Below are 21,512 nucleotides of genomic sequence, written 5' to 3'. Positions count from 1 at the left end.
AAGCTGCACCTCGTGGCCCCACCCTTACGCAACGGGTGTGAATGGCCCACATTCTGTAAGTGCCCGGGAAGCGCTGGAATATCGCCCGCTCTTCAGAACCTAAACGAATATCGCCCGTCTGAAGACAGTTTGCAATAAAATAGTCTTTATCATTATTGAGAGTTTGACCTGAACCTGCCAACCGCCATGCTCGATTTAAAATCCTTCCATCTGGAATTCTTAGTTAAGGGCAGTTTATCAAAGTAAAGATGGATGGTGTAAGCAGATTTTGCTGCCGGCATTCAGAAAAACATGTCATCCCCTGCCATTCAGCAAAAGTTCTTTAATCACGGTTGAATGAAGGTTACCAGCTTTGAATTATTAGTTAATGGCATCTCTGCAAAAGAATGATTTATTGGGCACCTAAACTTTGCAAACGAACGCAGATTCTGAATTGCTGGGTATTTCATCCAAAGCTGAAATGTGCATTATTTGGACAATCTGTCTTCACAGAGAAAACAAAGTCCAAAGCAGAGGCTGACGTTTAGCCTTGAGCTCCGATCTCTCTGTGCATTCGAGATGTTGGGGATACTGAAGCCTGAGGCACAGCAGAGTCCCCACATTTTCTGTTCCCCTACAGCCTGGAAAGCCCCCCCTCAGCAGGCCTCGCCACTTTGGAGCAGCCGTCAGGAGAGACGCGTGCTTTCAGTGACTGTGACTTGGTCACCCTTCTCTAGGGCCCTGTCCTGAAACACCAGCCCCGCTGGGCCAGCACCATTCACTGTCCCACACATACCAGAGACCTGACACCAGCCCCCAGCCCAGCCCTTCCCGAGAGGGATGACTCACCATCAGGCCCCACTCACCTGGACCCACCTCAACCCTGCCTGTCAGCACAGCAGTTCTCAGGGACCACGGGGAAGGAAGTGAGGGGGACCTGTCATCGGCCTCAGCCACCGTTCTCAGACTCCCGAGCCTCAGAGCCCTCGGGAGGGCTTGCTAATACCCAGAGCACTGGCGCCACCCTGGCTTCGGAGCCTGCAGGCCCGGGGCTGGGCCTCAGAATGTGCTCTTTAAGGAGCTCCTGGGTGATGCCACTGCGGGGCCAGGGCACCCTGCTTTGAGAACCGCTACTCTAGTCTGAGCCAGAGGCTTCTGGGCCAGGACAAAGGTCACCAGGAGCCCTGGGTAACACCCCACAAGGGATCCAAAGTGTGGCTTCTATTTTAGCCTCAGGATTCTGGCCAAATCCTACCTTCAAAAATAACTAGACTTAGGATCATGACCTGGCCTTATTAATCAAGGCCCATGAGATCACTCAGTGCACCGAACGAGGGCTCCCTGCCTGCCCAGACCTGGGAGCATCAACCCAGGCAGGTCAGCAGTGCCCGAGGACCCTGGGCCAATCCCCACTCTCCCCTGACCAGCAGTGGGTGTAAGCAGCCCATGGGGCCCTGGTGAGCAGAGCAGAGGCAGCAAGGGTCCAGCCAGGTGAACTTGCCATCATACACATCGTACCATGTGTACGATGGTACACAGAGAAGCTCTGTGTGCTTGCCACGTACTAGGTGCTCAGTTAAAGCAGCTGCCGTGAATTATACTATCAAAGAGCCGCTCCACCCGGTCCTGCCCCACGAACGTCTGCTTGAAGAGACGGCTTGTGCTCGTAAATCATTACATAGCAGTCTCGCGTTTCATGTGATTTCTCAGTTACGTGTCTTCCCTGTTCATAGCTGGGGCATTAATCAGCTCCCCCAGCCCCTGCACCAGGCTGGTCAGGAGCAAGAGTTGGACAGAATTCCTGCCCACAGCTGTCCCTCCTCAGAAGCCGAGACATGAAAGCATGTTGCGGGCACCCAAGTTCCCGTGAGATCTACTTGTGACTTGCAGTGATCTCAAAGGCAGCTTCCCAGAGACAGTGGGGGAGCATTTCTGAAGCCCTGTCAGGTTAAAGCCCCGCCCCTTCCACTCGAGGGGTTCATTTGCCAAGGGGCCAGCAAAGTCTTGCCGTTAAGGTAGTAGAACAGACAGAGGGCTCGGCTGCACAGCTCTGAAAATCTCTTAAGCAAAGGAGCTGGAAGTGGCATTTCGTTTGAGCCTGAGTACCAAGGCCGTCTTGGCAGAAGCTGAAGCTGTGGGCACCCTGAGCTGGCTGACCTTTGTGGCTGGGCGGCCTGCCTGCTGCCCGTGTTGTATCAGCTCTCCCCGGGGCTGCCTCTGGAGAGCAGTTTTCTAAATGCAAGCCCTCGGCCCACGACAGGGTATTTTTAGCCCATCTCCTGGTGCCCAGGGCTCAGAGAACATTCTTGAACTGTGAGTCCCTGCTCTAGGCTGGGCTGACTCCCACGGATACTTTAGCACTGTGTGGCCTCCCTCCCGACCCTTTCCCCAGAGCTCAAAGCTCCTCCTGACCATTCCGAGGACAGACTTTGGCCCTGCAGGTCCTAATACTGGGAACAAATCATCCCTTCATGGTTAACAGCAGCAGGGACGCCGTTGCCCCCACTGGGAAGAATGTGACATTACTGACAAGAGAGTCATTCGCACTCAGGACAAACTTCAAGTGTAGAGCTTCTAAGCTGGAACGGACAGACACACCCTCTGGCCCAGGGTTCCTGAATCTTCAGCGCTCCTGGGCTTTCCACCTTCACTGTTTTTACCTTCCCTCTCATACTCTGTAATGTTATTGCTACTCATGCACTTTCTTAACCAGTATATTAACTTTAGCTGCATCCCAAGAACTACCATATATAATTTCATGGGTTTGACATGCTAGTTATTCTTTTTCTTCCTACAATGCTTTAAAGGAACTTCTATTAAAATTTGTAGGAAGAGAAAAAGAAACTCTTCTGTGTGCCTCTGATAAGCAGTAATGAAACCAGTGGAGAGGAAATCACACTCTAGAAACACCACTGTAGCACAGTTCCCACGGTTCACGCAGGAAAAAATATTTATTGCCAGGCCTTGGCATATGTTATTTCCTCTGCCATGTTTTCTCTCTCTCTCTCTCTCTCCCTCTCTCTCTCTTTCTCTCTCTCTCTCTCTCTCTCTCTCTCTCTCACACACACACACACACACACACACACCCCTCTTGCCCACTTGGATAACTGACACCTGCTCCAGGAAGCCATTTCCAAGGCCCTAACCTCCGAGAACAGACACATGACCCCCACTACATTCTCCTTAGACCTGGGGTGGCCTGACAATTTTACTGCCTATTATGCTCTGCTGGCTCCTTGCAAAGACCCCTTTTTGTTAAGGGGTGATAAGGAGTGTGAGCTCTGGACTCAAATGTCCCCTGTTCACTTCCTGGCTATGTGGCCCTGGGCAAGTTACTCGTCTGTTGTCCCCAAGTCTACCTCCCTCATCTACAAAACGAGGGTGATGACAGAATGTGAGAAATAACGTAGGGAAATGTTTAACATAGGCCTTAATCAGTGCTCAATAAATATTCGTCGAATGCATGAACACATGAATGGATGCAGTCTGTATACAGGCTGAACTTAAGCAATAATCCACAACTTATTCAAGAGCTACTAACAACCTTATTTAAAATACAGGTTCCCAGACCTGTAGCCAGACTTCCTAAGTTAGATCTAGAACCTGTATTTATGCAAGCCCTCAGTGTGATTGTTTCAGAACTAGCCTATTTCTTCGTAGGGACAGTGCTCAGAAGCTGAATGACCACTGAGAATCTGTAGATGCTTCCACAGATGCAAAGTCCCCAGCTCACCTCACATTTTCCCATTACCCTCACACTGTACGCACCACTGCTTAAACTTACAGTGGAGTTCTCTGAAGCTACGGCAATAGGAGTTAGAAGTTAGCATTTAGAGACCCTTCCATGGGAATGTGGTGTCTAAATAATAAGTGATTATGATGATCTTGGTGGTGGTGTTGGTGATGATGGTGATGACAGTGGTGATGGTGGAGACGGTGGTGGTGGTGGTGGTGGTGATGATAGTGATGGTGACAGTGATGGTGGTGATAATGATGGTGATGGTGAAGCTGGTGGTAGTAATGGTGATGAGAATGTTGATGATGGTGATACCAATGATTTCTCGAAAACCTACAAGAGAGGGATTATTGTTTTCCTCGCTTTACAGACAAAGCAACGAAGGCTCAAAGTGTTGAATAAACTTAATCATAAAGGAGGTGAATGATGGAGCTGATTTCAAGCCCTGGCCTTTTCCCAAACCACAGCAGATGTTCTAAACACCTACAGTATGTCTTCCATACACAGTGTTTTCATCCTCTGTGGGACACCAGGGTTGGAAATATGTTAGGGCTACATTCAAGTTCTTCATAATTCCACCATCTAAATCTGCCAGCAATTCCCTGGCAGTCCCGTGGTTAGGACTCCACACTCTCACTGCCAAGGGCCCGGGTTCGATCCCTGGTCAGGGAACAAAAATCCCATAAGCCATGCGGCGTGGCCAAAAAAATAAATCAGGGGCTTCCCTGGTGGCGCAGTGGTTGAGAATACACCTGCCAACGCAGGGGACATGAGTTCGAGCCCTGGTCCGGGAAGATCCCACATGCCACGGGGCAACTAAGCCCGTGCGCCACAACTATTGAGCCTGTGCCCTAGAGCCTGCGAGCCACAGCTACTGAAGCCGTGTACTCTAGAGCCCGTGCTCTGCAACAAGAGAAGCCACCGCAATGAGAAGCCTGCCCACTGCAACAAAGAGCATCCCCTGCTCGCCACAACTAGAGAAAAGCCCGTGCGCAGCAACGAAGACCCAACGCAGCCAAAAATAAATAAATAAATTTTAAAAAACGAAAAAAAAGATTGAATTAGATTGTGTTGTTTAAATCAATCAATCAATCAGAGTCTCAAGTTTAGTTTCTGACTAACAAACACAAGAATAGAAATCCATCTCACGGTGGTGGAGAGGTACTGTGCTTTCAGCATCCATGTGTTCCGCTCCGTCTCACAGCCTCCCTTAAGTTCTGGCCAATAGAATTTAAGAGCCACTGTGATTTCTTCATCTTTTCCCTGCCGCAGCAAACTTGGAGGCCCAGACTGTACAGTTACTGGCTTTTGCCTACATGAGAAATAAACCTTTGTTGGGTTAATGGAATTTGTGGATTTATCTGTTAAAGCTGCTTGCACTAACTTCCCTGACTAACGTAGAAATTAATTTCAGGGTTAATTTCTCATTCCAACTTCTCCCATTCATTGCAACACTCAGGCCTATATGGTAGCATTTTAATAATTATAGTTATTGAATTATAATACTGTTAAATTATTTTTAAATTGTTCTTAGCCTGTACGGCTTTTGAGGAACAACTCACTGTTTGTTCCATATTAAAAACTGACTTATAGAATGAGTCAAGTCTTCCACTCCATGTCACCAATGTTATTAAAAGCTAAGAGGGGCTTCCCTGGTGTTGCGGTGGTTGAGAGTCCACCTGCCGATGCAGGAGACACGGGTTCGTGTCCCGGTCTGGGAAGATCCCACATGCTGCGGAGCGGCTGGGCCCGTGAGCCATGGCCGCAGAGCCTGCGCGTCCGGAGCCTGTGCTCCGCAGCGGGAGAGGCCAGAACAGTGAGAGGCCGGCGTACCGCAAAAAAAAAAAAAAAAAAAAAAAAAAAGTGCTAAGAGAAGCAGACAGCTGTCTGTTGGGGGTATCGATTTACAAATCACATGATAGATTAAGTTAATATGCTTCCAAAGTAGGAAATAAAATCTTCAAAAAGATAGATCCGGAAGGTGAAAATACAAAGACAGTGCTTACCTCCCGGCCCCTGATGAACACCCAGAGTGAGGGCAGGAATCATGCAGCCCTCTCACCTGTCCCCTTCCTGCTCTCCCTCAGACTTTCTTCCAAAGAACCTTGCATATCTCGCAAAGCTGCTCACAAAATGCAACAGATGGGAAATTACAAACAGAATTTCATGAATATTACCTTCCTTTCATCTAAAGAACATGAGGAAGTTTTTACAAATAATTAATTAAATTCAATTAACTCTCAAGTATTAAATTTCAGATGCCTGAATCCATAACCAAACCTTTCTAAGGAGGAGAAATCTATTACATGCACAAATATAGAGACTCAAACCTCAGTGACAATAAAGAACTTTCTTGAAAGGGGGCATTTGGGTCAAAGCCCGGTGTTTCCATTTCCCAGGCTCTGCTAGTCTTGGTTTCATCATTTCCTCATAAATATTCTGATGCAGCCCCTGTCAGCTGTGGCCCAACTCAACAACACCGTCCCTTTAAGCCACTCAAAGCAGGGGCAGTAGCTCACGAGGAGGGGTCTCTGGGAAAGTTTGACTCCTAGTTAAAACTTTTGAAGCAAGTCATTTCATTTGAGGAAATTTTCTTACTCAGGCTGGTTTCTAAAAACCTGAATTAGGCACAAAAGTAACCTTATCAGTATAGGTAATTGTCCAGGGGAAGTTGTGGAGTCACAACTTGGTGCAGGACCAAAGCAAGGTTATTAGGAGCCAGGCTCTGTCCTTCTCTCGTCTCAGCTCCCCTTCATACTGCCTGATGCGGTGCCCTCTGCCCCCAAAGCTCTGCAGCTTCCCCTCATGGTTGCAAAGTGGCTGCAACTGCCCCTGCACTTATACCCACTCAGGTTCCAGCCCTACCCAAAGACTTGAGTAGAACTCGGCCTGACCCTCATTGGCTCAGATTGGCTGACATGCTCATCTCTGAGCCAATTATGGTTGCTACGCTAACTAGCTTAGGTCATTCATGATCCACCCCTAGAGCGCATGTGAGCAGGGGATGAAGAGAAAGAGAACTGCGCGTAGGAATTCCCATATGTGCTTTCCCAGAAGAAGGGTGAGGAGATGCTTGTGGAAAGACAGACATACAGATACCTATAATACCAACAGACCAAAGTTCCTCTGCCGTAGTTGATCCTGGGTCACACTGATGTCCCTGAAAATGCTGAGACTCTGGGGAACTCAGGTGGGAAAACCATCCACCAAAATGAACCCTCAGTCTTACAGGTAGATGCTGATGCCCAGACCAGGGAAGTCTCCAGCAAGGAGGTGGCAGAGCCCTGCACAGCCAGGAGCCGGACCCTTCTTCAGACCACGTGTCCCATTGTGGGCCTGTGCCTGCCTCTGGGCTCTGAGAACTCTGAAGATTCCATGTAGACTTCCTGTTAAGCATAGTGTTTAGCACAATGAGTTCATTTTTCTGGGTTGAAGGCATGTAACGTATGAGTTCTGTCTACTCTAGGTTGATTTTGGTCAGGGGCGAGCAACTCCTGTCTAATTATCTTTATTCTGTTTTCAGTCCCCACAAGCGGTGGCTTAAGAGCATTTTGATGACAGAACAGTGTCAACCCAGGGTAAGTCGTGTGAGGGTGGCAGCCCTGGCCCAGAGGGAGCCCTCGAGATACACAGTTTACTGTACTGCTTAATATCATGTCTCTCAGCTCATCTCAGAGAGGCAGTTCTTTTAAAACAGAGGTCATTAGCTTCTTGCCGTCCGCACGGTATTTCAGAGCGGGTCTCAGTGGGTCTAGGGCAGGGTTTTTCAACCTTGGCACTGTTGGCCCTCTGGACGGGATCATTCTCTGTTGTGGGGACCATCCTGTGCCCTGTGGGACGTTTAGCAGAATCCCTGGCTCTACCCACCCCTTGCCAGGAGCACCCTCTCCCAAGTCGTAACAACCAAAGTGTCTCCAGTCATCACCCAGGGTCCCTGGGAGCAAAATCGCCCTGGGACAACTGGCCTATGGAAGGAGCCTTTAAAGTACAGCCTCCCAGAGCTCTCAGTGGCTGCTGACTTCATTAAACTGGGCTTCTCCCCACAGACACTGCAAAACATAGAGTGAATTTCAGCTGTTGGAGGTGGTTCATTAGGACGATGTGAACAAGAATAACAATAAAATCATTCTTTTTTTCCCTCACTTAGTTATGTAAATGATTAGTTAAAATGGAAACTGTAGGGTCTGGAGACCCTAAACAGTGGACCCTGGCGATATCATTCCTCAAACCCGGGAAATGCTCACCGACCCCTCCCTGGTGAAGGCCTCCTTCATGGGTTCAGATCTATGTGTGGATCCTCCTGATGGCCAGACACAGCACCATCTTGGTTGACACAAGCATCCTGGTAACACCGCCTCTCCAGGCATGTGAATTCATTGTGCCACAGAATCCTAGGGGGTTCTGAACATCACAAGGCAAGAACTAAAGAATAAAATTGATTGAGCTCACCCGGCCCAGCTGCACAGCGATGCCATGGGCTCAAACGTTTTACGGGTTGTGGGCCCCATCCTCCACCTTCAGCCCCATTCCCAGCCCACAGTGCTGTCACTCAGGCTGATCCCTCACCTGCTTACCCGGCGAGGCCCTGAACGCCTTTCGGCAGTTTCCAAAAATCAGACCCAAGCTCAAAATGATACCGTGTGGACAGAAAAAAGGATATTTAAAAGAGTCTTGTCACAGGGTAGTGACAACCGTTTTGGAAAATAATCTTAGAACTATATTAAGCCTTCATGCAGCACAGGGAAGAATGAAACATTCATTGTACAAATATTTGAACATAATGGAAAAAATCTGTTCAATGAATAAAATTAACTACACAGGTAATCGCTCTGAAGCATAATGCACATATTTTGTTATGTCAATGTTTTTTCTATTTATTGGTTTGTTTTTTAGGTTATGTAACCTGAGTTAATTAGTACGAAGTTTGGCTGTGAACGACAGAACACGAACCCCCTATAAATAGAGACAGTGTCTATTTCTCTCTCGTAAAAAGGGAGGTGATTCAGGCTCTCATGGTCTCCAGGGTGAGGGATGAGGCTCTAACACATTATCCCATGGTCGGAAGCCTCCGTTCCCAAGGTCTCCCGATAGCCTGCTTTTACAGCCATGTTCCAGCCTACAGGGAGAGGAGAGGGCTGGAAAGAGGCATCCTGTTCTCCTCAAGGACCCATCTCAGCATCTGCACATATGCTTCTGCTTCTGCTTCTGCAATGTGAGTCCCATTGGCCAGAACATGGTCACCTGGTCACATCTAGTTCAAGGAGGGCTGGGAAATGTCATTTTCACTTGAGGAAGCCGTAGCCCTCACTCAAACTTCGGGAAGAAGGAAAGAAGGGACAATGGGGGTTGGGAGACAGTAGTCTCCGCAGCCGTCCATGCTTTGGCCGCCCACATACCTGCTTGCCCTTCTTCTACACACAGAACCCCTCCCACACCCCCCCCCCAAGGGAATCAAGTGCAAAGCCCCACCCAATTACTGCATCTGGCTCACAATCCAAGATCCCAGGGTAAAGCCCAGTCCTCTCCAACAGATATGGACGAGGTTCTTCATGGTTTTACAACCTACAAACTAAATCATAAGTTCCTGGTTCCCAATACACCCAGCATAAGGTAGATAAGTAAGACGCCTGCAATAAAAATGCCCATTTGGAGAAAAGCAAACTAATAAACACAATTATCATTGATCCATACACATGAGCGAATCCTGGAGGCAGGAACAGTGAAGACACCCCTGCAGCCGTCGCCGCCCCCGGCCCCTACCTGCGTGCTTGCTGTTGTCTCCCCTGCCACAGCTGACCGGCGTGGGTACCGGAGGGGATGCCCTTCCTGGGACCTGCATGGTTTTCACAGCTTGCTCCTTGTTTTCAGGGATTGCTTTGGGGTTGAACAATCGCAGGCTTTTTCAGACCATGCTGTGGCTTCTTTGGCAAAGCATTTTTTCAGAAACGTAAAGATTTCTGATCTATTTGTTTCCAGCCAGCTCTCTCTGTTGAGACACAGTTTATAACCCTGGAGCACCTGGCCTGTCCTTGTTGGCCTCCACGCTCGCTTGGCCAACGTCTCCCGTCCCTCAGCACAACGGCACCGCCCACCTTGAGTCACCTGAAGCAACAGGCCTGGGTAGGAAGGCAACATCCTTAAAGTGACTTTTGCCACAAGGTTTACAAATTGGTAGGACGGGGCACTAGTTTTATTTTCCACTAAGTGCAATGCTTTGCACAGAACCTTTCCAATGATTGATGTCATCTGAGAGATGCAGCGGTTGCTTTTTTCAACCCTGCAAGGCTCCAAATTACCCAGTTCTCAGTCAATTTAGATTGCGGGCTTCAGGCAGAGATGGTCTCCATGAGCATAGCTGCCTTACCTTTCATGCCACACCTGCCCTGGCCAGCAGTCACCCATGTCCATCTCTTTTGTGGGACTTTGCTATAAGCAGTGAGAAGCAGCTAATGCATTTCTACATTATGAATTTCTCCTACCATTTCCTTCCTCAATCCTTGTTCAGAGCAAGGGCTGCTTTTCAAAAAACAACAGAGGAGAGTTGTTAGCAAATGCTTTGTTTCTGCCCGATATGGGTCACCTGTCCTCCAGCCCCCACTATCTGAGTCTCTGCCCCCGACCACATCCATAAGCCAACGCCCCAAGTTTCAGCTCTCCTACTTACAGTTTGCTTACCTTGGTCCTATATTTTGTATCAGTTAAGATTAGATTTGGCCATGAGTGACAGAAAATCCAAAATGGCATGGGCTTGAACAAGACATATTTAATTCTCTTTCAGTTTGAGTCCAGAGTAAGGGAGTCCTGGGATGGGTCCAGTAGGGCTCTCTGGTGTCAGAGACCTCCATCCCTTCTATCCTGTTGGTGTACCATGCATCAGCTCTAACGACAATGTCTAGGATGGCTGCTCCTGTGCCAGCCATCACATTTTCATTCCAGCCAGTAGAAGAGAAGAGGGGGAAGAGATGAGTCTACATCTCCATGCTTCAAGGACACTTCCTGGAAGTTGCCTTCCATTGGCCAGAACGTAGTCACATGGCCATACCTGGCTGCAAGGGAGGGTGGGAAATGTCATTCCCATTCTCGATGGCCAAAAATTCAGGGTTCTTTTATTGAGGAAGGAGAAGTGACAGATATTGAGACGATTAGCAGTTGCTGCAGCCATTCCAGCACCAGTGTCCTCATGCTGGGAAAAATGAAAGGACAAGTCCTTCCTGTTTTTATATCTCCAGCATTCTTTCTCCTCTTCCTTCTTCCTGATGGCAGATTTGTTTGGCCTCTGACACACACATTTCAGGAGAGACAATGACTACCCAAGGTCTGCAGTCTTCTCTCCACATGCCATCTTTGAGGGGACTGTTGCTATGCCTACTTTACAAGTACATAAAATAAGATTTCCTGGGTTAGTGTTTCACTTGGGCAAGTTTTTTTTTTTTAATACTTATTTATTTTATTTATTTTTGGCTGCGTTGGGTCTTAGTTGCGGCACGCGGGATCTCCATTGCAGTGCACAGGCTTCTCTCTCTCTAGTTGTGGTGCGTGGGCTTAGTTGCCCCGCGGCACGTGGGATCTTAGTTCCCCGACCAGGGATCGAACCTGCATCCCCTGCATTGGAAGGCAGATTCTTTACCACTGGGCCACCAGGGAAGTCCCTCACTTGGGAAAGTTTTTAACAACCAAGATAGCTTCTGTGTTTAGTAAATCATAAAAGTAAGCAAAACAAACTCCTCTGATGAAAAACTCCATAAAGCCAATGAGACCGTTAATATAAATGGAAACCCAAAATTGATGAAATGCAAAATAAATATTTAATTTATGAGATGGCAGCTATCTTTGGATTGCTAAGTAATTTGGAGGCTAATGTTCTTAATAAAATCACATTTTCTAGGAAAATATTTACTATTTCTGTTTTATTGCCTTCTTCGTTGCCATTAGTAAGACTTCGTTTAGTTCATGAGTGTACATAAATTCCACTGGAGGCTAACATTTTTTTCCAAAACCTCCTGGTGCTGATGTTTCTAATGGAAACCTTTCTAAGCATGTAGATAGACTTGAAAATGAACTTGTGGGGAGAACCGGCCAACATCCAAGGATGTTCCCTGCAGACATCAGTTGGGACAGGTGATAATATATAATATAGTCTGGCGTCTAAAGGGAAGAGTCAAAGTATTACATGCCAGGTATGCTTCATAAAATGCCAACAGGGCCAGTGTCTCCACTGCACAATATATCCCAAAGGCTTGAGACCTACGAAAACATATATATAGGATTCAAAATACACAAAGAAAGCAGCAAAATCAAAATTAATACATGTCTAATTAAGTACCTACAAAAGATAACATTTTGTTCTTGCTAAGTGTTAAATTTGGGATTCATGAATTTTTCATGAGTATTTTATTACTTTTGAGAACAATTAGTTGGAGAGAGCCTCAGAATGCAAGAATTCACAAATACGCACAACTGCCCAGATTTCATAACCATTAGTAAATGGGCCAAGTTACCCGTAGCCAAAAGCAAAGTTATCTAAAACCTTCCTTAATTGTATGGCAATGTATTTGTTTTTAACATAGAGTACGGATATATCTTAATACGTTTGTTACAATGTGGGGTTCCCAAAAAGAATGCCTTAGACAAGGGGGTCAGCATACTTTTTTTCTTTAAGAGGCCAGGAAGTAAATGTGTTGGGCTTTGTGAGCCATACGTCTCCATCCTGACTACTCAGCGCTGCTACGGCAGCACAAAGGGGTCATGGAGGCCCTTAAACAACATATGAGCACAGATGTGTGCCAATAAAACTTTATTCACAAAAACAGACGGCGGGCCACATCTACCCCATGGCCATAGTTTTCTGTCCCTTGCCTCAGATCCAGGAAGGTCCAGTGACCACCTATACTGATCCTTAGCAACCATTCAGACTCAAAAAGTATACTATCCTAAGATATTACTGTTATCCTGAATTACCCAGAAAATGTCCTATACTCTCCTCGGAATCATTCCAGCATTAGCATAGCTGTTCTACACGACTGTGAGTCAGCTTTAGACTTTCCAATGCTTTGGAGATGGTTTTTCTTCTTTTTCAGTTACTCAAAGCAGTAGGTGATACATGAAATAACTATGTACAAATTCTTGAGATCCCTTTAAAGTAAGCATTTGCACAGCTTCTTTAAAAAGAAAGGGAAAGTTTTAAGCTTGCGTCAGCTAAAACTTAGGTTTAATATAGCATTTCACTCATTTGACATAAATGTGCTTCTCCTGATTTATCCCTCAGGTTCAAGAGGGGACTAACAAAAGACTACGCTCATTAATTATATAAATTTTGTAGAATTTGCCACAGGCTTTTAGATATCTAATATATACATTAAAGTGTCCTGGTAGCATTTAAAATTCTGCTTAACCAGTTTCTTATCTATTACTCAGACAAGAAAACTGAGTATATATAGGGCACATGTCCTACTATTTACATTTTTTTAGATATTTAAAGGAAACTATCTCCTCCCCCACAATTTACACTAGCGGTAGGTGGACATGTAGAAATCAATTAAAGTTTGTGGTTTTGTGTGTAGATAAAATTTAATCAGAATTTATTCACTCAAAGGCTCCTAAGTTATTTTACTTACATAATACATGCAAGTTAAATTATGTCAGTTTGGTTTTTTTAGTATGTACTGCTCACAAATTTTAAGTATAATCATTTCTCTCATGATAAAATATTTATCTATTTATCTACTCAAAAACTACAATGGGATTAATATTTATGTTTTTTAAAAAATCACTAAAAATACTGATCACAAATGTTCTAGAAAACATTTCCCTATTTTTCACTTAAACTGAAGCAGAATCATAATTATAGAAATTTAAATAAGCACTTAAAAAATCTGTTTCCCCAGTTTTTCCCAAATAGCTGGGGGTAATCAGTGGATTATATTTTATTTACCCTCAGAGTTGGGCTATGAGCAGCCATGAGCTGCTTCCCCGAGCTGAAGCAAGGAATTACACAATTCAAGTTTCTCTAGAAAATCTGCCTGACAAATCGAATTTTTATAAAATATAACCTGCTGTTTCACTTTGGTTCAAGATGTCTGGTCTGCAAATGTCCAAGCATTTAATCCAGACTCAGTTTAACCTCATTCAAGAACTAGAAGGTAATTTTTTTAAAAAGGAAGTAAGGAAGAAACATTCTAGAAAAGTGATTTCCCCTTCATGAGTTATTCCAGTTCACCATAACATGCAGTTTTTAAGAAACGAAAACCTGACTCAGAATATATTTCTTCGAGTGGAGCAGCCTTTGGCCCCAAAGAGTCCAGCAAGTCGGGCCACAGGTCATGTTCGGAGAAGGCGAGAGAACTGCGGGTCTCTACTCGCTCACACTTGCCCTGCTCTGCGTAGACGTGAGGTGGGTAATCAGGGTCTCCCTTGGGGATGTCAGCACCACTGAGCTGCTGCAGGGGAGCCGCGAGAGAAGGTAAATGCCATGGTGGGCAGGGCCTTGTCCCCACTGTCGCAGACGTTTCTACAGACTGGTCTTGAATGAGGTACCTAATTTCTTCGTCCCTGAGTTTCCTCATTTTATAATAAGGAAAATAATAGCACCTGCCCTGGTGGGCTGATGCAAGAACTGAGTTAATACCTTTTGATTCCTTAGGACAGGGCCTGGTACGCAGTGATTATCATCCACGACTTTGCCAAGTAAAGTAACTCTTGGCAGACGACGCCCACCAAGCATTGATCTAGTCCTTTGCACTTATTATTTCACAGGTCTGAGCCCCAACTTTCCTGCAACGTATGGGGCTCCTTAGGGTCGGAAGCAGCACCTGAAGCCTCCCCGCGTGGGCTGGGGCCAGGCACACACAGAGAGCGTCTCTCCACAGCACCTGCTCCAGCCCCTTCCATTGAAACTACCCATGCGTTTGCCCCAACTCCCAAATCACTGTTTAATTTGCCCAAGAATAGAGGGTGGCTGTGTTGAGGAACCTTCCAGGAGAGACAATGTTATTGCCCAATAATTCCCTCCAGCACAGTCAACCCACATCTTTCATAATTTCACAGAAAGAGACCATTCACTGTTGTCCGAGGCTGTGCTGATCTGCAGAAATGCCCCTGGAATGAGGATTCCCATGAAAGCACTTGCTATGGGCTGAATTGTGTCCACCCAAACTCCTGTGTTGAAGCCCTAACCCCCAATGTGATGATATTTGGAGGTGTGGCCTTTGGGTGGTAATTAAGGTTACATGAGGTCATGAGGGTGGGGCCCTCACGACGGGAATAGAGTACTTATAAGAAGAGACACCCGAGAACTTGCTCTCTCTCCCTCTCTCTCTGCCACATAAGGACACAGCATGACAGTGACCGTCTGTGAACCAGGAGGACAGCTCTCACCAGAACCTGACCATGATGGTGCCCTGATCTCAGACCTCCAGCTTCCAGAACTGTGAGAAAAATAGTCTGCTGTTTAAGCTGCCTATCTGTGGTATTTTGTTATGCAGCCAAGCTGACTGACACAGTGATTAGGAGGAAGTGGCCCCAGGTCAGTGTGGGGCCAGATGGGGAAGCAGAACCCATTCACCACCAAGGAGAGGCCTTCCTACCTGACTCAGCATCCCTGCCATCACTCATACCCTCACTTCCAGGGGTCCTCTGGGCACCACAGTATCCAGGTAAACCTACAAAGCAAAGAAGCAGAGTCCTAACACCACCAAGGACTCACAGCTCCCCCGAAGGTGATGGCCTCTTCTGGCCAGCACACAGGGGGCCACCGCTGGGCGGAGGGCTGCCAGAGCTCTCCTTGAGGGACAGCGGGCCAAGGGCAGTTTGATCAGATGTCACCTATGTGTGTGGTGGGAGAGAGGGCAGGCCCTGCCAGTTTTGACTGATAGACCCTTCAACGCCTTGGCTTCTAGGGAAGAAGTGAGCCGAGCAAGCCTGGCCAGTGGGCTTTGGGACCATTCCACAAACGAGATTTAGCAAACAGCTGATTCCCACAGGGAACCTCATCCCACTTCCTGCTCCCCCGACCACATGGCTCTTCCCCAGGTTCTAATTTCTCCTCTTCCTGTCCTTGCTGGGTCAGCCGCACCTCATGTGTGGTAGTGGGTGTGCCGCCCTCCACTCATTCACCGGGCAAGTGCTCATGGACCTGGGTCTTGGGGTACCGGCTGAGGAGTGGGCTAGAGCAGTGAGGAGATGGACGCAGCGTGCACCATGTGGGGGTTGCCTGGGAACCCACAGATTCCCCAACTGCATCATGTAAGTCAGGCCCGCACAGGGTAAGGCGAGGCAGCCTCACTCCTGGGCTCATGCAGGCACGGGGCCAGCACCCAGGGTGAGAGAAACACAGTGATGACCGTGGAAGGTGCAAGAGAGACCTCACCCAGCCTGAGCCTGGGGACCTCTCAGGAGCAGGACCAGGAGACAGGAGCAGAGCGGCCAGGGAGAAGGAAGGGCCAGCAGAGGCCTGGAGGCTGGCGGGAGCTCAGACCTGCAGGTGGAGGACAGAGGCCACCACACGGCCTCAGGCCTCAGGGCTGCCGATTATCACAGGGCAATGGCCAGCGCTGGGAAGGTTTAAACTGGAGAGTGACATGATACAATTTGTGTTTCTAAAACACTGATGGCTTTATGGCTGAAGTGACTTCTGATAACCCCTGGGTTTAGGGGTACTTAGTGCACTCCAGAAGATGTATGTAAAAAAATTGTAAAGCTTGGAATAATTTTACATGTCCATGAGGATACACACACACACACACACACATACACACACACACCCCTATCTGTACACATATCTATCTATATACATAAACGCATCACACCCCACCATTGTGAATTGAACTAAACACACTTAGCGAAAGAGAGAGCAAGGGGTGACCCCTACAAACAGCCCTGAGGACCTGCTGCCCAGAGATGCTGTGCCCTCAGTTGGCCACCCTCCAGCTCCCGTGGGCCTCTAAGAGGACGATCCCAGAGACATAGGCCCTTCTTCCAACGTGCTCACGGGTCAGACACCACGGTCCTTCCCGGGCAGTGGAAGAGGCTGCGCCAGTCTCCAAACTTGCCTTGAGCCAATTTTAGGGCCTACCATATGCTGAATTTTGCTGCATTTTGCCCCGTGTGTGTCCACTCTGGCCTACAGCACCATTTCCCTTCACCCGGCCTCTCTGCACTGAGACCCTGGCTTCAGCTGTGTCCCCAGGACCTGTGAGTTCTCAAAGATACTTCGGCAAGAGTATTTGAATTTCATTTCAGGGAAGATTATTTTAATAATAATACTTAATGTTATTTTTCTAATATAATGGAGAAGGGTTTACATCTTTTACACTGAGTCCCCCCAACATGTTAATAAAAGCAAACATTTTATAATTTGCTTTTATGAAACTTGAATGATGCTTTTTGTCTCTTGTTTGCTGAATCAAAGGGAACCTGATATGATCAATTGAGCTCCCTAAAAAATATTTGAAAGTGCTTATTGGCATGAATTGAAGTTTTCTTGATACTTTAAGAACTAATTTCAACAACGTGAGGCAACGAATTAGGCGCTAAGGTAAAATTTCGCAAACTGCCTCCACAATGCCTAACTTCTTTTTTGTTGTTGTTTTCAACCGAATCACTATTTTTATTTGTTGCTTTGGCAATACGTATATGTTATAAACGTTAATGTACTTCAAAATTGGTACTAATAAAAAACACCTCTTTTCTGTTTTATTTATAATGGCATTCTTTGTAGGATCTCATTTGTAAGGAAGGATTCTGCTGCTAGTAAGGTTTAGGGAAAAGACGGACCAGATGGCTTCAATGGCCCCCTTAGCTCAAAACTTCTACAAATCTGTAAAGAATCAGAGCAAAAGAATATTCAGGCCTTCACCAAGTTCTTCGCTTCTCAGCAGCAAAGGAAGGTTGCCAGGGACTGAAAAACTCTGATGCTTTCAAGTCTAGATGTAGGTACTTTGTTTACTTCTCATCTGTTTCCCACATTCACTTCTTTTGGCCTATTTGGGTATTGGGTGGGTATGTTTTTTCTCACCTCCTCCCTTCCCAGTTTCCCATTTTCAGGGCTTCCCATGGCTATCAGGACAGTAAGGTAACTCTTTTCATGATAACATCTTCATCTGTACTCACAGGAGGAGGGTATTTGTTTCTCACACTTCTTGGATCAAAAAACGTGCCACGACCCTTAAATTTTTTAAAAAATGAAAAATTAATTAATTCAAGTAAAAAGAATGAAGTCTTCATTGGTTTCATATAAATTACCCAAGGATACAAACACACAGCCAGAAATTCTTGTAATCACATTGCCTTTTGTTTCTGCGCTAAAGGTATAATAATTCTAACGATAGCCGTGTAGGTGTTCACAGCTGAAATCCATGGGTGAGTTTTATAGTTGCTTTGTGGGGATGGAGCATGAGAATATAAGATTTTTGAGCCCCATCTTGGGTCCACAAAATCCCTATAAGACTCATTTTGTGCCATGAGCATGGCCTCAAAGTCTGTGAATGAGACGCATGCAACCCCTAAGACTCAGGACCGGCTACATAATTTGCAGCACCCAGTGCAAAATAAAAATGGGAGCCCCTTGTCCAGATACGCAGAATTTCAGGATGGTGACCGTAGAGCATTAACCAAGCACAGGGCCTTTCTGAGCACAGGGCCCTGTGGGACTGACCGGGTTCCACGCCTGTGAAGCTGGCCCTTCCAGGACCAGAGGGACACACCTATCATACACAGGCCCTTTCAAGGATTCATGGCACCATGTCTGCGCAAAAAAGAACAGCACATTTGTAATCTTGGTGCAAACTCAGCCTGAGAAAAGATAATGAATTATAGAGATCTTGAATTATTTTTTAGAAGTTTCCATCATAAAAACTGTGGCTCTTTGGACCTTGAGAACCTCGTTTAGTTCTTGTCAGAAAAGTAAATTTTTTGTTAAAATAATAGCTAGTTATACTAGTGAAGTCCAAATAAGGTCTGTGTTTGAGACCTGTGCTAATAGTGTTGTACCACAGTCAGTTTTCTGGTTTTGAAAGCATACTATGGTTATAGACAGTGTTATTCTTGGGGGGAGTTGTGTGAAAGGTACACAGAAACTCTCTGAACTATTTTTACAACTTCTTGTGAGTCTGAAAAGTCATGTTAAAAAGCAAAGCCACAGTTGTAGAATTTGTACATGGAGTGTATAAAGGGGAGTTGGGGTTCCATTTGGCAGGAGGTATGGAATCACTGGGCTGGAATTTGCCCAGGGCCAAGGCCATTGCTCTTGATCTTACAGATGATCTCTATAAGAGATGGACACAGGGAAATGTATCTATCTGCGGCTGTTCTGAGAAGTGTCGTATTTGATCTGCACTATCAAATAACAACTCAGTAACAACCAACGATCACAATAACTAGGTAGACAGATGAGAAGGTTTTCACTGACTATGTGTTTGTTCTACCCATATCACAGAATCTTCTAGAAGGGCCGCCTCTCAAGGGAACCAGCTGTCAGTCATCAGTGAAGTCCCAGCAGGAGGGAGTGAGCTTGTGGAACTCACCAGAGTCCCCAGCACGAAGTGGACTTGGTCTGATGCACTTGGCGAAGATGGCAGCATTTCGCCTAAATCCTGGGGGAAAACGCTAGGGGAAACTCCAAAGACAACACGTCTCCCTCCAGTTGAAAACGAAGGCACAACCTTTCCCTGCTCAGATACTCATATGCAAATAAAACTGGCATTATGATGGGGGAGGTGGTGGAGTGGGAGTAGAAAAGGAAAGGTGGAGAGAAGCAAGGAAAAGGGACTATAGTGAAATGGAACTGCATGCCCCAATGTGACCTGAAGACGTCGATTCTAACATTCTACCGATGACGTTATAGATACCTGACAATTGAATATGCCCACGGACAAGATCTAGAGGGTAACACAGACAAATGAAGTTGCTTAGATTTAGGGATAGGAGTGTGGACAATTTTTGCTTTGGGTTTCTATTATTTTAATATAAGCCCTTCAATCATGCAATAAAATTTCAAAGACAATAAAGCAGGCAATGGTCCTTAGCAACAGTTTTAAGATAGTTCATGTCTTGTCACAGATTTTAAAATATCAGGTTACCTGATAAATCATAAGTGACAACTTCACTTAGGGCAAGTATGCGAATGGCTGTCGACTCAACCAGCCACCACAGGTGCACTTGCTATTTGCAGGACATCATAAAGGGGACCCAGAGACACTCCAAGAAATAGAAGCCACAGGCCTTGGTGTCCTCCCCTCCTGCACGGGTCTGGTGAAAATGCAGTGGGATTATGCTCGTAGAGTGCAAACCCCAGGGCACGCTCAGTGGATCAGAGCTCTTAGTGTGCTTACCAGGAGCAATGCTCTGGCCTCCCGAAGCTTACAGACCAGTTAAGGAAAGAGAGGCCCCCGCCAGCCCCCCAGGAGTCTCTGCACTCCCTTCCCCTGGGAGCGTGGATTGGTGGGCAGATGCCCTCTGGACCTGGACCTGCTCACCCCAGCCAAGCACCTGCCCAATAAATGACGGCAGCCCTGGGTCAACTCGCTCTTTTTCAAAGTGGGATCATCGTCCTCTTAGAGAAGGGAAGGTTCAGCCAGTTCGGGAACAGGGTTTTAAATGACATTGAATTGCACAGCAAGAAAATTAGTCCCTTTCTAATTCCTCTTCCATACTCCTAATGACAACAGGAGAAAGTCTCCATCGGGTGCCAGCCTGGCTTGGCTCTCTCTCTCCTTCCACATTTTCTACCTGGAATTACTGGGTTCTATTTCTATGAGCACTTACCTGCTCTTTATACAAGCAAAACTGGTTTTTCATTTACAGTTGAAATATAAAATTTCCTATTTAAAGAAGTGTATTTCATTGGTATGCAAGTCCATTTAAAGAAAAACAAGTTTTTTAATACACTAGTGCAAGTGGCATCTGCATGTGGCAAAAAGTCGTAATGGTAGCAGTGGACGGACTGGAATGTGGGCCCCGGGTCATCTGACACCTGAGCTGGGAGGCGAAGCCATGTGAGCTTGAGCAGAATCGCACGGCCTTTGCAGGTGGGGCTGGTGTGGAGGCAGGTGTGGATCAGGCCTGCAGGGGATCATCCTGGGTTGGGGGCTGGGGGAGCAGCCAGGGTGTCCCCCCCCAGGGGGACCAACAGCAAAGCCACCCCTCTGTTTCAACCCAAGCAGCAAATGAGCCACACTTACCTTAGCTCCCAGCGTGGCACCTGCCTCGGCTGTGTTGACGGACAGGGCTGACATCTGATCCCTGACGAATGACCTTTCCTGCGGGACACAGGGAAAGAAATATGACAGGAGCTGAAATTACAGATGGCGGTAACAAATGCAGAGGGCAAGGAGTATCATCTCCCCCAGATGCCTTGTTCTGCGCCATCACAGAAGCATCCAGACACCTGTCCTATGAAGCAAGAGGACATACTTGGGGAGGGGATGCTTCTGTAATTGCTGGTTAGGAAGTGGAGCTTCTTGTTGTTCAGTGTTTCAGGTAAAGTGATGGTAAAAACAAAAACCAACCAACAAAACCAAAAGCCTTGTTTCACTAGGGCCTCGGCATCTAAAAGCCTGTTCTCATCCTCTTCGAAGACTCACAGTGAAGGCTCTTGGGGTCACCGCGGTTGGGCAGTGCTGTGTGCAGCCTTATCCATTCCTCATTCAACCAATGTTCACTGAGGGACTCAGAAGCTGATGGGTGCTGGATTTCCTTCTGTAAGAGCTCACCAGCTTCCCCACAGAGAGGGCAGGCCCCTATGCTATCTTGCAGAACCTCTTGATTGGGGGTGTTCGGCGGCAGAGTAGGACAAGGTGGGTGG

At 46.7% G+C, this 21,512-nt stretch overlaps 1 protein-coding gene across 1 annotated transcript in view; it reads right to left on the bottom strand.

The window, feature by feature from the left end:
• Positions 1 to 3,809: 3,809 nt before the first annotated feature.
• Positions 3,810 to 21,512, bottom strand: part of CDH26 (cadherin 26) — a 55,722-nt gene continuing 38,019 nt past the window's right edge. Inside the window, 5 exon segments of the mRNA XM_060032887.2 lie at positions 3,810 to 4,048; positions 5,778 to 5,837; positions 13,962 to 14,151; positions 19,234 to 19,302; positions 20,890 to 20,967. Coding sequence (XP_059888870.2) covers positions 3,810 to 4,048; positions 5,778 to 5,837; positions 13,962 to 14,151; positions 19,234 to 19,302; positions 20,890 to 20,967 — 636 coding nt within the window.

Source organism: Delphinus delphis, chromosome 15 (genome assembly GCF_949987515.2).
Source record: "Delphinus delphis chromosome 15, mDelDel1.2, whole genome shotgun sequence".
NCBI lineage: Eukaryota > Metazoa > Chordata > Mammalia > Artiodactyla > Delphinidae > Delphinus > Delphinus delphis.
This window is presented reverse-complemented; position numbering and strand designations above follow the sequence as displayed.